At 33.4% G+C, this 15,120-nt stretch overlaps 1 protein-coding gene across 1 annotated transcript; it reads right to left on the bottom strand.

Moving 5' to 3' along the window:
- Positions 1 to 9,611: 9,611 nt before the first annotated feature.
- Positions 9,612 to 12,828, bottom strand: LOC108198681 (F-box/FBD/LRR-repeat protein At4g26340-like). The gene is made up of 2 exons (XM_017366459.2): positions 11,654 to 12,828; positions 9,612 to 9,881 (listed from the first exon to the last, which is right to left on the bottom strand). The coding sequence occupies exons 1-2, from the start codon at positions 12,767 to 12,769 to the stop codon at positions 9,720 to 9,722; spliced, it is 1,278 nt and encodes a 425-aa protein (XP_017221948.1). The 5' UTR covers positions 12,770 to 12,828; the 3' UTR covers positions 9,612 to 9,719.
- Between the last annotated feature and the right edge of the window lie 2,292 nt (positions 12,829 to 15,120).

Below are 15,120 nucleotides of genomic sequence, written 5' to 3' on the forward strand. Positions count from 1 at the left end.
TATGATTAATGAATGCATGGAAACTTTATAATATACATAATTAGGTTAAATTTATAATTATTTATGTTTCCAAATACAAAGATTTATATAGTCCGTGTCGTTATAATTTCTGTTGCGTGATTTTATTTTTTCAATCAACATTCGTATATATTATCTTTAACATCTACAACGTACTGATTGCCAATAACATAACTCGAGTATTTTGACTCTTACATACATTACCTTTAATAACCTATATCTCATATCATATACTGTTTGTTCATAAAAAATATGTATGCTCTCAAAACAAAAAAAAACAAAAAATCATACCCGTGGCGTAGCACGGGCCAACATGTTATGAGCATAATTTTATTTAAATAAAAATTTGATGAATGAGTATATTTTCATTTAAATAACTTAACAATAAAATATTTTACATATAGTTTATTATAATTTTTTGTTATTTTATTTAAGATACAAGGGGTCACCGTTAGGCGACGCCGAGAAATTTTAATTATACAATCATTACTATTTTCATGTCTTTTATAAATATTTTAGAAAAAAAATACTTTTTATTATTTAACTATACAAATAATGATTTCATAAGAGATCCATAACTTATAAATTTTTATTCCAAACATGAAATATTATTATTATATTAAATATTTGTTTATATTGATGATACCAGTGAAAAATCCATTCCGTTATAAAAATCAATATAAAATCTATTCTATTATAGATATTTATCACGTATATCTTCTTATAATCAATTTTCAATATAGGCACTAATTGTAGCATATAATTTTAGTAATGTAACTGAATTATGACTACATATGTATTCTTTTGTTGATGTATTGCTTTAAGATTAATTATTTCTTAACCTATTTATCAATGATTTTATGAAGGAAGGGAGGATACTCTATCATCAACATATTCACCTTAATTTTATAATTATGAAATGGATGGAAGCTTTATAATCTGCATAATCAGGTTAAGTTTATAATTTTTATGTTTCTAAATAAAAATATTTATATAGTCCGCGTCTTTATAATTACTGTTGGGTGATTTTATTTTTTAATCGACATTCGTATATATTATCTTTAACATCTACAACATACTGATCATCAATAACATAACTCGAGTATATTGACTCTTACGTACGTTGTCTTTCATAACTTATATCTCATATCATATACTGTTCGCTACTATAAAATGTATAGGTTAACTAGATAAAAAAACAAAAAATTCATACACGTGTGCGTAGCACGGGTCAAAATGCTATGAACATATTTATTTTAAATAAAATTTTGATAAATGAACATATTTCCATAAATAGCTTTATAACAAATTTTTTACATACAGTTATTATATTTTTTTTGTTATTTTATTTAAGATACGAGGGGTCGCTGTTAGGCGACGCCGAGAAATTTTAATTATATAATCATAACAATGATCGCCAATAACATACCTCGAGTATTTTGACTGTTACGCACGTTGACTTTCATAACTTATATTTGATATTATATTGTTTGTTAATAGAAAATGTGTCGGTTAGCCAGATAAAAAACAAAAAATCACACCCGTGTGCGTAACACGATCCAAAATGCAAATAAACACATAGAATTTAATAACTTAAAACTCATAATAAATAGTTTGACTGCGCCGATTACCTGTTAGATTTGAGGTTAATCACGACACAAAGTATAGGTTTAATTGATAAAAAATCAGAGAATCAATATCCGTGTGCGTAGCACGGGCAAAAAAAGCTAGTTGTATTAATGGTCAGAGTAATTTTGATACCTAAACCAAAATTTTCAATTTTCTAATTACCAAAAAAGAAATCAAACCAAACCATTTAACAACCTGAGCATCAGCTTCTGCGTTGCTAAAAACATTGTGACCATCGGTGTGTACATAGCTGCAGCAGGCTCCATTATCATCAAAATTTGCTAGAGGCATATCTTACATAAATTACATAGAAATCCGACGATCAAACATAGGATTACAGTAACATTCTATCAAGGTCTTTTTTAGTTCTTACAGTATATCATCTCCAAGGTAGCCAGCAGTAACCGCAAGGCTGGTACCCTTAGTTGGAGAGCTTTCTGAATGTGTCATTCTCTCGACACGAAGAGTCTGCAGATCCTGTAATATACTTTTGGCCTCATTAACGCGAGAGTCAATTGCATGAAGTTCGTGAAGTGTAGTCTTTGAAAGCAAGAGTTGTTCAATATAGTTCAGAATTCAGATGGTTTATCAGCCAATTTAACTTGAATCCCCATCCCTGCAAGTCAGTAAACAGAGCCCGATACTCACAGAGCACCTCAGCATTTACCTCAGTTTTGGGGGTTCTGGCAAAGTTGTTGACTAAGGAGCACAAGGTATTCAGCTTCATTGTCCAAATTTTTTTATTTTTCGTCATCAACTGCCTAAAGGTTTCTGGGTAGCTTTTCATAATCCGGTCGAGCAGGCCTACAAACTCAGAGTTAATCTCGTGGCCCTGCCATAACACCAAATTACTATTATCCCTTACAGAAGTTGCTGGAACATTGCTTGCCACTGCAACTGGATCTTTAATCTTTTGCACCTTGCCAGTGCTATTATTTGTAATATCACTCAGCTTCTTGGTAGGTGTTTGCAAGGCTTTTTCTTGCATCACATCTTGAGCGGACAGAGAAATAGCTGGCGTCATTTGAGTAATGACATTGTCCTGAAAAAAATTGATAACTACGGTGAGATCTACCATACGAACATTAACTTTGACATTCGGGTTTTAATTTCCAACTCCAAGCGTTCTCTCTTAAAAGGAGATTTTTCTTGGACGTATCATATATATCCAAATTAACAATAATACATGGCAAGCTCAATGACGGTAATTAAGTACCCACAGAGCCACCCTTGGATATCCTGGCAACCATATCTCACGAAAATTAGTAGTTCAAAAGAACTAATTGTACGTATTCAAAAAATTATAAGAAAATGCTAAATCAAGTGTAATGTTCACTGAACATATGACAAGTAATAAACAGTGCACCAGGTCAACAAGTAAAATACCTGAGGCATTGGTTTGACAATGCTGGCACCTGGAGAGCCACCGAGCAAGTACTTCCTGACAGCAGGAGATACACTTGATTCTTCGCATCCACGTGGTAGCTTCAAATACTTTAAATTATAGAATGGACAATGCCAATGTGCAACAATGTCTGGGTTTTGAGAAAGTACCTATGGAAGTGATACTAATAATAATTAAACACAGATAGGCGGAAAAACTGGTCTTAGCTATCACACTGGACCATTTATTCTCGGGGAAGAAGAACAATCTAAGAAGAGACAATACTAAACTTTGTTAATGCAGAAAACAGATTGCATATTGTTTTTACATGATTGGTTCAGTAATTGGTTAGAGGGTTAATATGCAAAATCAGTTCTGTCAGTTACCCTGTGTGGTATCGCGCTTAAGTCAGCGTGTCATCAAAATTTGGGACTCTGTACTATGCTTTATGTTTTACAGAATAGTGTGCAGTTGTGTTCTACTATACCGATGAGTCATAGTTATATTTAAACGACCTATATAGAGTAGCAGAGCAAGCAACATATAGTTTATGACGAATGAAAGTGATTTCTGTTAAACAACATGTGAAATATTGAACCTATAGACTCCACATTTTGTTGCATTCTTGATCAATTTGATATATTTATATGCAAAATTTTCAGATATTGTATACTGTCATCAACACAACACATGAGACTATGAGAGGGAATATGCCAGAGAATTTTTTTAAGAGCAAGCCAACTGAATAACATAAAGATATTGGTAATGCTAATTCCTGAATAACAATCAGTAGTTTAGATAGAAATTACCTGAATAGTTACCAAGTCAAGACTAAGTATCTTGGCGCTACTAAGCTGGGAGAACATAGTTTTAATCATATCTTGATAGTGTCTCAAGTCCGTCGAGCTAAATGGACGATCCCAAAATTTAATATTTGCATTCTCCAATGCAGAACCTTCATAGACCATCGGAAAGAAACCAATAGCTTCAAAATTGCACAGTTTTGGTGCCAACACCACAATTTTGTGCTCAGGTATACGTACAGAAAATAAGCTGACCTTTATTTTTAGGTTCACCAAATGGGAGCTAGATATAACAAGATGGCCGATATAATGTGTGCCAAAATCTATGACAAGAGTCCTTAGACTGGCAAGTGCGAGAAAGTAGTCACTCATATCCTCAGGAAAGACCATATTACCAAGCTGAAGAGTTCGTAAAGCTGGAAGATCCCAAACATTTTGGGGTAAAGTGCACCGTTCCAGACATAGTGTTGTTAACATTGGCAAACTGAAAAATTCAGGCAACTCACAGTGCTTAAGATCCAGAGTTTTCAAGGCAGGCAGGCTCCAACATGATTCAGAAACCTTGAGTCTTTTATTAGAATGATATGCATATCTCTTCAAATGGAGGGTTGTTAAGTTGGGTAAACTCCAAATATCCGCTTTCATGACATCCTCAGATTCAGACTGCATTGTGAGTTTAAGCTCTTTCAAGGTACTAGAGGTGAACAAAGATAACTTACAATAACGGTCTGACTCAACAGTAAGGTTTTGAACCTCATGTGACACTGCGTACCTAATATACTTTTTAAGCGACAGTAAATGAAGGCCATTGGTCCGACACAAGTCGAGTTTGAGTATCCCAGATTTGTGGTCCCTCCTAGCGAAGACATGGTTCATGAACTTGCAATATATGAAGTTACGAAGTTCCTCCTTGTAATGTATGTTGTACTCATTGAAATTGAGAAAAGGGAGAGTAGTCCAGACAAGCTTCCATCGCTTCGAGAGAACGCTGGTTTGAACTGCTAACCGAGCATCCAAATAGGACAGTATCTGATGAATCAGATCATCTGACAGCTTGCTTATTCTATCTTCATCTCCTATTCTAGCCTTCTTCTTCCTATCTTTTGTACTTGAAACCTCCATGAATAATTTTTGACCTTCGATCTCTAACTTGCTAAAACTAAGGCTTTTGGTTTATCATATTTAACAGGCGTAATCTATATCTCTCGGAGAAGTTGTACAGGCATGTACTTTGGAATTCAAAGAATCTACTTGAACCATTTTGAATTTGGGCGCTGATATCTGTAGACAGATAATTTATTCTTGGAAAAGGCCAATTAAATTTATAGGGACAGTAAAAGTAACTTTGCATAGAAATGGGTAACCAAGGTGAGTCGAATATTTTCGAGTTCAATTACATAGTTCGGGCTCGAGTTTGAGTTAGAACTCCATACTTCACTGAGTCACAATTTTTGGTTTCATATGAGTTTAATAATCTCAAACTCGGCTCGAAAGATCAATTCAATTTAATTTTACTCGATGAAATCAAAAGCTTGAATTTGATAAGTTCCATTCAAGTTCTACTCAATCAAATATATAAAATTTACTCAAATATAAAGTACATATTTAATAATATTTGACTAATATATAAATATTAATAAAAGCTCGATTATTTTCATGAGTCTAACGAGTCAAGTAATGTGAGGGTCTAACTCAATTGAAAAATATCTTTAATAACTCGAGTTATGCTCAATTAGTGTCGAATAGAATTCAAATATTTTATGACTTGAATTCGAATAAAACATGATCGAACAGATTGACCAATTTACACCTGGACATAGTACAATCAATCTTTCCATATAATTTTAATTTAGGATATATTCTTTCACGTTTTATGAGTTTTTTTTTAATTTCTAATATAATTAACCTTACAAATTTTTATCTCTGAAAAAAACATATACAGTAGTATAATTGTTCAATTTGACAATCTTCCCCCCATAAAATTTGCTCTTGGCCCTAACAACCTCATTTAGCGAGATGTATGTGCTGTGCCTGTTACTAGTATTGAATGCAAACTCTGTCCTTCAAATTGTACTACTCCGTGTTCAATATTTACATGGCACGAGTCAATATAATTTTTAAAAATCCTAATTAACTCCAAATTCTTAAAAATCCTAAATTTTTTACAGTAGCCAGCAGTGACAGCAAGGCTGGTGCCGATAGTTGGAGAGCTTTCTAAATTTTGTAATTTTCTTTTGGCATCATCAATGCTAGAGTCAATTGCATGAAGCTCGCAAAGTCAAGAAACAAAGAGCTGCTCAATATAGTTCAGATGGCTCATTAGCCAACTTAAATTGAATCCCCATCTCTGCATGTCAAGAAAAAGAGCCCTATACTCAGCCAGCATTTCAGTGGTGACCTCAGTTTTGGGGGTTCTGGCATAGGCATTTACCAAGAAGCACAATGTCTGCAGCTTCACGGTCCAGATTTTCTTGTTTTTTGTTGGCAACTGCCTAAATGTTTCTGGGTGTTTTTTTTTGATCAAGTCAAGCACAAACTCAGGGTTGATCTCATGGCCCCGCGATGACATCAAATTACTATTGTCCCCTGAAGTAGTTGCCGGAGCATTGCTTTCCACTGCAACCGGAGCTTTAATCTGTTGCACCTTGCCAGTGATTTTAGTTGTACATGTAGTATCAGTCAGCTTCTTGGTTGGAGTTTCCGAGTCTTTTTCTTGTACAAAATTTTGAGCAGACAGAGAAACAGCTCGCATCATCTGAGGAAATTTTTTAAAATATTTAATTTTCAAGTGTAATTTTCTATGAACATATGACAAGTATAGTGCACCAAGTGATTGAGTAGTGTGTGTGATAAAAAATACCTGAGGCATTGGTTTGACAATGGTGGCACCAGGAGAGCCACCGAGCAAGTAGTTCCTGACAACACTAGATATACTGGATTCTATGCATCCATGTGGTAGCTTCAAATACTTCAAGTTATAGAACGGACAAGGCAAACGTGCAAGAATGTCTGGGTATTGAGATAGTACCTAGAAAAGTCATTAAACACTTCATCACAATATGGTCCACTGAACCTTGCTATAAGTGAACTAATAATGATTCAGCACAAATTGTTGCACAACAGGTCATTAGCTATCTCTCTGGATCATTTGTTCTTGTCAAGAAGAGCACTCTAAGAAGAGACGCTACTTAACTTTGGTTATGGATGAAAACAAATTGTTACAAGATTAGTAATAAGGATTCAATTACCTGAATGGTCTCCTTGTCAAGACTAAGAATCTTGGCGCTACCCAGCTGCAAGAACATAGTTTCAACCACGTCTTGGCAGTCTCTCAAATCCTTCGAACAGAACAAATGCCAAAACTTAATATTTACAGTCTCCAACTCGGGACCTTCATATGCCATCCGAAAGAAACCATTAGCTTCAAAATTGCAGAGTTTTGGTGCCAGCACCACAATTTTGTCCTTAAGCACATGTACAGCACAGTAGCTGACCTTAATTTTTAGGTTCACCAATTGGGAACTAGATATAACAAGACGTCCTATACAGTGTCTGCCAAAATCAATGACGAGATTCCTTAGACTGGCAAGCGCGAGGAAGTAGTCACTCATATTCTTAGGAAAGACCATATTGATAAGCTCTAGAGTTATCAAAGCTGGAAAATCCCAAACTTTTTTGGGCAACGAGCACCGTTCCAGACTAAGTGACGTTAAACATGGCAATCTAAACAATTCAGGCAACTCGCACTTTTCAAGACTCAGAGTTGTCAAAGCAGGCAGGCATATCAAACATGATTCTGGAACCTTGCAGATTTTATTAGATTCATTGCTCTTCAATGTCAGAGTTGTCAGATGAGGTAAACTCCAACAATGTGATTCCATCACATCAACAGATTTAAGTTTCATCGTCAAATTCAGTTCCTTTAACGAGGCAGAGCTAAACGTAGATAATGAACAATACCGATCTGATTTAACATGGAGACATTCAACATCATGTGAAATTGCCTGCCTAACGCACTTTTTCATCAGACTTAAATTAAGGCCATCACTAGGACACAGTTGGACTTTGAGTAACCGAGACTTATGGTCTCGGCGAGAGAAAACATGGTTCATGAGGTTAGAATATAAGAAGTTCGAAAGCTTTTTCTCACGATGTTTGTTACATCCATAGAAATTGAGAAACGGGAGAGTAGTCCAGACAAGCTTCCATCGCTTGGAGAGAACGCTGGTTTGAACCGCTAATCGAGCATCCAAGTAAGACAATATTTGATGAATCACATCATCTGATAGCTTGCTTATTCGATCTCGATCTTCTAGTTTAGCCTTCTTCCGACTTGAGTCCTGCATGAATAATTTTTGACCCACTCCCTCTTCGATCCCTGACATGCTAATAGTATGATATACAACGAGTGTAATTTGTTTTCTCTCGAAAAAGTCAGGAAAACTCTATTAAATATTTTTGGCTGCCCTGACTTGTTTAATGAAAGGGTGACTAAAACCTCATTGAACATAATTTGTATTGAACATTGAACGTGATTTGTATGGAAAAGGGGAGCAGAGAGTAAGCGTAATCAAACTGTTAATAAAATTTTAATTCAGTATTTTATATCTAAGAGGGTACGATCAAGAGGCAATTAAAATTTGGATTAAACACACTAACTTGAAACTATACACATCTATGTAGGTGTATGTGTTGGAGTAGGTCAAAAATAATGTTTTCAAGTTGGATTCATAAATAAATCTCCAATCGCATCTCATTGTCAGATTGAGTTCTTTCAACGCCAAAGAGCTGAATGTAGATAATGAAAAAAACAACAATTTAATTGATCACATTCTCTTGTTTTCTGTAGGTAACTGCTCAAAGGTTCCTGGATACCTTTTCACCAGGTGATCAAGCAGGCCTGTGAATTCAGAGTTAACCTCGTGGTCTGGATTCCAGTCCTTGGAACGTGATCCGAAAGAAGCCAATAGCACTGAAGTTGCAGAGTGTAGGTTCCAACACCTCAATTCTCCAGGCGGATGCATTAGCACTATTCAAAGGGGCCTTGATTCCAGAGGTTCACCAATCGCGAACTAGATATAACACAACATCCTATATCCTCTCTTTCAAAATTTATAGCAAGATTCAAGAGACGAGTAATGACTCATATTCTTAGGAAATACCACACTGCTAAGTTCAAGATTTAATAAAGCTGGAATATCCCAAATACTTTCTGGCAAGATGCAAGATTCCAGAAACAATGTTGTTAAAGAAGGCAGACAGAAGAATTCAGGTAACTCACAATTCTCAAGACCGAGAGTTGACAAGGCAGACAAGCATACCAAACACGACATCAGAAATTACTAAGGTGTTGTTTGGAAACATGAATTTCATTTGAATCCAGAATTTTAAATCACGGATTTGAATTTCAGAATTTTAATTCCAAATTCTTAGTTTGGTAAAAATAAAAATTTCAATTCCAAGTTTTTTTTATGTAAACATTATAATATATCGAGAAATTTTTTTCTTATAGACAAATTATTAGATAAAATATTTTGAAGAAATTTATCAGAAACGGACAAATTTCTTGAAGAAAAAAAATCTCTTCTGCATACATAGTACCCACAGAGCTACCATTTAATGCTGCTCTGGCTCTATCAAACAGAAATCATAAACTAGTAATCCAAATTCCAAAGGAATTATGCATGCAGAAGAGATTTTTTTCTTCAAGAAATTTGTCTGTTTCTGATAAATTTCTTCGAGATATTTCAACTAAATACTACGTACATAAACAGTCCTGATAAAAATAAACTACATAAACTGTATTTTGTAATAATAACAATTGACTACACCTCAAGTAATTGAGGTGTATAGTATATGTGTCAAATGTCAATAAGTAACTGGTACTATGTTTTAACAATGGTAGCACTTGGAGAGCGGCCCAGCAAGTATCGTCTCACTGAACGAGATATATATGATTCCTCGCATCCACGTGGTAGCCTCAAATACTTCATGTTATAGAATGGAGAATACAATTGGTCAAGAATCTCTGAGATTTCAGATAATGCCTAGCAACAATGAAAACATACATATTAGATTATATATAAGAGTATACATTTAAAGTTTGAAACATGATATTATAATGATATAATTATAGTATTTAATTGTATCACATGATTACTTTAAATTAATTTATTTCTGGACTGATTGAAACAGAATTGCTGGATGACCATAATAACATAGGCGATGACGTAAAGAGGATTGCAGCCTAACAAGTATGTTCCTACATTCAGTGGTTATAAAATCAACGGACCAAGGAGAGCGATGATAATCGAAAAGGACAGTGCGGTGGTATTTGTGTTGTTGCAAATACATTAATGCTTCTTGAAAAAGATAAAACTGTTGGATGAACGATCTCTCTCACAATGTTAATAAGCATTGTCTATCAACTTTCCTTCCAACAATGGTATTTATAATATATTGTGTGATGTTCACTAGAACATCAGTTTTCAGTAAATATTTGTCTGACTTAGACAATGCCTTTGTCTAAAACTGTTGTTTCAAGATAAATGAATTTATCTACATACAACATTTCTACACCCTTATGTTAAAGAGTTCTAAACAACAGAGCTCGGAATAATTGTTGCCTATTTAAAGCAATGCACACAACTTAGACAATAGTCTGAAAATGACCTATAAATATTGTCTGAGGAACACCCAGACAACAGTCTTTCAAGAACAACAAAACCCCGTTTGTTAATTTGGAACAATATGACTTTTTTAACAGTTGTTTAAGTACTGTTGTGTGATTGCAAAATTCTTGTGGTGTCAAGTTGACCATAATATAAGGAGTTATTTGCAAATCACATCCCCAAACTTGGGGGCAAATGCACTTTAGTTACTATACTTCCAAATTACATTACACATCCCTGACAAAATTTTGCTGCACTGCAAACCCCTTGGACCAGCTTCCGTTAAATCTCAATGTTACTGTTCATTTTTGTCAAGACAGGAACCCATATATAGGAAACCATCTGTTTTTCTGTAAACCACCATTTGTCTGCAATTTGCATTTATGACAAATGGATATACTTATATAATATGATGTCGGGGGATGTGTAGTACAGTTATCAAAAGTAAAGTAACTAAAGTGCATTTGGCCCTAAGTTGAAGATGAGATTTGCAAATAACTCTAATATAAACGATTAAAGACATACAAAAGTTCATGAACTCTTTTCTCAAGTACACATTTTTTGAGAAGAATATCAACCCAGAAGTTAAAAAGAAGACGTGATGCTTCAATTGGTTACTAAAATACTTAACAGGGGAATTTTTTCAAGCGAAAAATTCAGTTTTTACATATGATGAATCAATTACTCAAAGTCAGCTTCTAAAAACTGCAAATATGGTTTATATGATTGTTGGAGCATAACTATAATTTTAGGCTTGGTTTATTTTGTCAATTTTGTGATTACAGATATAACTAGTTATAGTATCATGAAAGTAAACTATAATTTATAGTTCCTAGCCAGGAATTACACTTCTAATGTTTTGTTCAAAACTATGCAATTAGAAAGTACATAAAATCTGTTTGATAATCGTGTTATGCAACTTGTGCTGACCACAGGTTCCTTGATAACCTGGTCCCCTTATTTTAGAGAGCAATTATAAGTACTGCACGACTTACGTAACTTTTGACAGACCATAAGATCCCTACTGATTCCCTTTTAAGAGTAATTACAAGTTTAGGTGAACTACAAGTTATTTTGGGTTACAGGGGAACTAATAATTATAGAGTTGGGTTATATTGAAACAAAAGAAGCCTAAATATTAAAGGTACCTGAAGGATCACCAAGTCGACACTAAGAATCTCAGCACTTCCCAGTTCTGAAAACATCGTCTCAAACAGGTCTCTATGTAGTTTCAACACCCATGACGGCGTCCTTTTGCTTGGGTACATAGTTCGATCCCAAAATTTGATATTTACTCTCTTCAACTCATCACAGCCTTTCAATGTTGCCCAAAAGAACCCTACAGCACTAAAATTACAGAGTTTCGGTGCCCACACCACAATTTTCCCCTTAATTGCATTGGCATCATTCAAGATGGCCCTGATTTTCAGATTCACCAGCTGGGAGCTTGATATTTCACAATTACATCCTATATCATTGTTACCAAAATCTATTTCCAGATTCCGTAGACTGCCAAGTGCAAGGATGTACTCACCAAAGTCCACAGGAAAACGCACATTACTAAGCTGCAGAGTTAACAAAGCTGGAAAATCCCACACCTTTTTGGGTAAATTACATGACTCTAGACATAGAGTCTTCAAATTAGGCAAACCGAAAGAATCAGGCAACACACATCGGTTAAGCACAAGAGTCGTCAAGGCAGGCAAACACATCAAACAAATTATCGGTAACTGGCAACTTTTCTTATGACTGTACGATTTCAAAGTCAGAGTGTTTAAGTTAGGTAAACTCCAACAATCCAATTTCATGACCTTAAAAGTTTCAAAATTCATCGTGAGCTTAAGTTCGCATAGCGAGCTCGAATTGAAAGTAGATAACGAACAATAACGATATGATCTAATATTCATTCGTTCGACGTGGTGTGAAGTGGCGTACTTAACGTACTTTTGCAGCTTCCGTGCAGTGAGGCCAATAGGAGGATGGAGATCGAGCTGCAGGATTTGATATTCGTGGTTTCGATCAGCGAAGACTCTCTTGTGAGTGTTGTAAAAGGCCAGTTTGTTAGGGTAATAATATTTGTCGTAGCTATTGAAATTGAGAAAAGGGAGAGTGGTCCAGAGAAGCTTCCATCGTTTCGAGAGAACGCTGGTTTGAACTGCTGATCGAGTATCTATGAAGCGCATTATTTGGTGAATGAGTTCATCTGGCAATTTGCTGATTCGATCTTTTTCTTTACATCTAGCCTTCTTCGTACGCCTAGCCATTAGATGATGTTCTCCGTTCTGTGTGTGGTCTAATTAGGGTTTGATATCTCCCTCGGTAGTCAGGCTTGTAGCACGTCTACGGGTCGGGTATAATTTTTTCAGATCCAAACCCGATTCATATATATCGAAATAAACATTCAAATTCTATATATCGGTAGGGTTTTTTCAAGTTTCGGCCCTCTTGGATTCGGGTTTAATTCGAATACTTAATAAATAAAATGAAAAAATTATATACCTATAAAATATGTGATGATTTTTTTTTAAATTTAGGAATATAGAAAAAGGGGCTCATATGTTTCATCTAGTGCAATAAACATGTGAAACATTCTAAATATAGTTGTTTACAATCATTCAACTTATCGTTTATATTTTAATTATATTTTGATTAACATAATAATCAAGAAAAATGTAATATTGGTGAAATGAATGTAAATTATGTATCACCCATATACAATTAAGTAAAATATTAATATATTATATATGTAACTAATAAATCATAATATTTCAATATATATAGCATACATTTAACACACATATATAAAGACGATCCAACCCGACCCAATACTAATTTATATGAGTAAATGTCATTTTATTTTGACTTTTCTAAATTGAACTGACCAGATCATATCCTGTGCTCAATGGCGCGTCTTCGAAATCCTATCTGACTCGTTCATATATTTGTATTTCACCTTCAAGCCGTTACTTGGCGCGTCTTCGAAATCCTATCTGACTCGTTCATATATTTGTATTTCACCTTCAAGCCGTTACTTGTCCTGTGGTCTTTATTTAAGACTTGATTTTAATTTTTGATATGTATTTTCAAGTGTTTTGACAAATAGTCAAAATTATCGTTTTCAGATTTTTTCTCATCAAATATATATAATCCAAATTTTAGTTCAAAAATTCACAAATTATCAATATCACAGAATTTTATAATACTGAATTTAAAAAAAATACAAAATATCCAAAAATGGGTGTGAAAATTATACATCAAATAAAAAAAAAGAGAGAATTAAGACAAAAATACCTTAACGTTCTAAAGCGCCTAGAAGTTTCAAATAGTTATTGTGGAAGCTTATGGATGAAGTCGACTCTTTGACTTACAAAGAAAATAAATAGACCATAATTCTATTTTCTTTGTAAGTCAAGGAGTCGACTTCATCCATAAGCTTCCACAATAAATATTTGAAACTTCTAAGCGCTTTAGAACGTTGAGGTATTTTCGTTTTAATTCTCTCATTTTTTTTTGTTTGACGTATTATTTTTACACCCATTTTTGGATATTTTGTATTATTTTTTTAAATTCAGTATTATAAAATTATGTGATATTGATAATTTGTGAATTTTTGAACTAAAATTTGGATTATATATTTTTGATAAGAAAAAGTCTAAAAACAATAATTTTGACTATTTGTCAAAACACTCAGAAAATACATATGAAAAATTAAAATGAAGTCTTAACTAAAGATTTATTGACAATAATCTACAGTTAACTATATATCAACTATATATACATATTCTTCATGTAATATTTAATATATTCATTCAAATTTTATGACCATTTTAGAATGCATGGTTCGCCCACTTACTCCTTTTTATATGCAAGTAAATTCATTAATTTTGTAATTCATATATTACATGTAGGCTTATATCCAATATGGTTCATCTTTAATATTTAAGGTTTATATATAAGAATTTTCAGTAACATTTATTGTAAAAGATATTCTTTTCATAGTAGGAATACTTTTTCAGACGATGAATCTTTTATATAGCCCTTAATTATGTAAAATAGATTTATTGGTGATATTTTTGAAATAATATATTGTTATTCATCTTGATAGAATTACTTTTAAATATAAATAATAACTGTTTGATTAGTTTTAAATATGTGACTTAAATAAAAAATGAATGATAACCAAACGTTAGATATTATTGAAACACTTAATCTTTTTTAGATTTTTTTTTTAAATTTCAAATTGAAAGACTCTTGAGAACTTGAACTTGTTATCATATTATTGATTATTTGCTTGTAAAAATTATCTTGTAATGTGTTGTTTGTTTTTGTGAAACAATACGTAAAATCATCATATGGCTTTTTAAACAATATTTATCAAAATTTAATACAATACCATATAATTTTGCATATACAAAAAGAATATAATGACGTTAAAAAGTTTATTATAAATATGCTCCCTCTATCCTAGCAGGTTTTAATTATATTATTTTTTGACATGCATTTTGAAACTTTTATAGTTTCATAATATTTTTAGATTTTTTTTAATGGAAGTGACATTTAAATTTTTCTCCGAAAAATTAAAAATATTATGAAATTATAATTTATAGAGCCTCAA

This window comes from Daucus carota, chromosome 8, assembly GCF_001625215.2.
Source record: "Daucus carota subsp. sativus chromosome 8, DH1 v3.0, whole genome shotgun sequence".
In the NCBI taxonomy this organism is placed as follows: Eukaryota; Viridiplantae; Streptophyta; class Magnoliopsida; order Apiales; family Apiaceae; genus Daucus; species Daucus carota.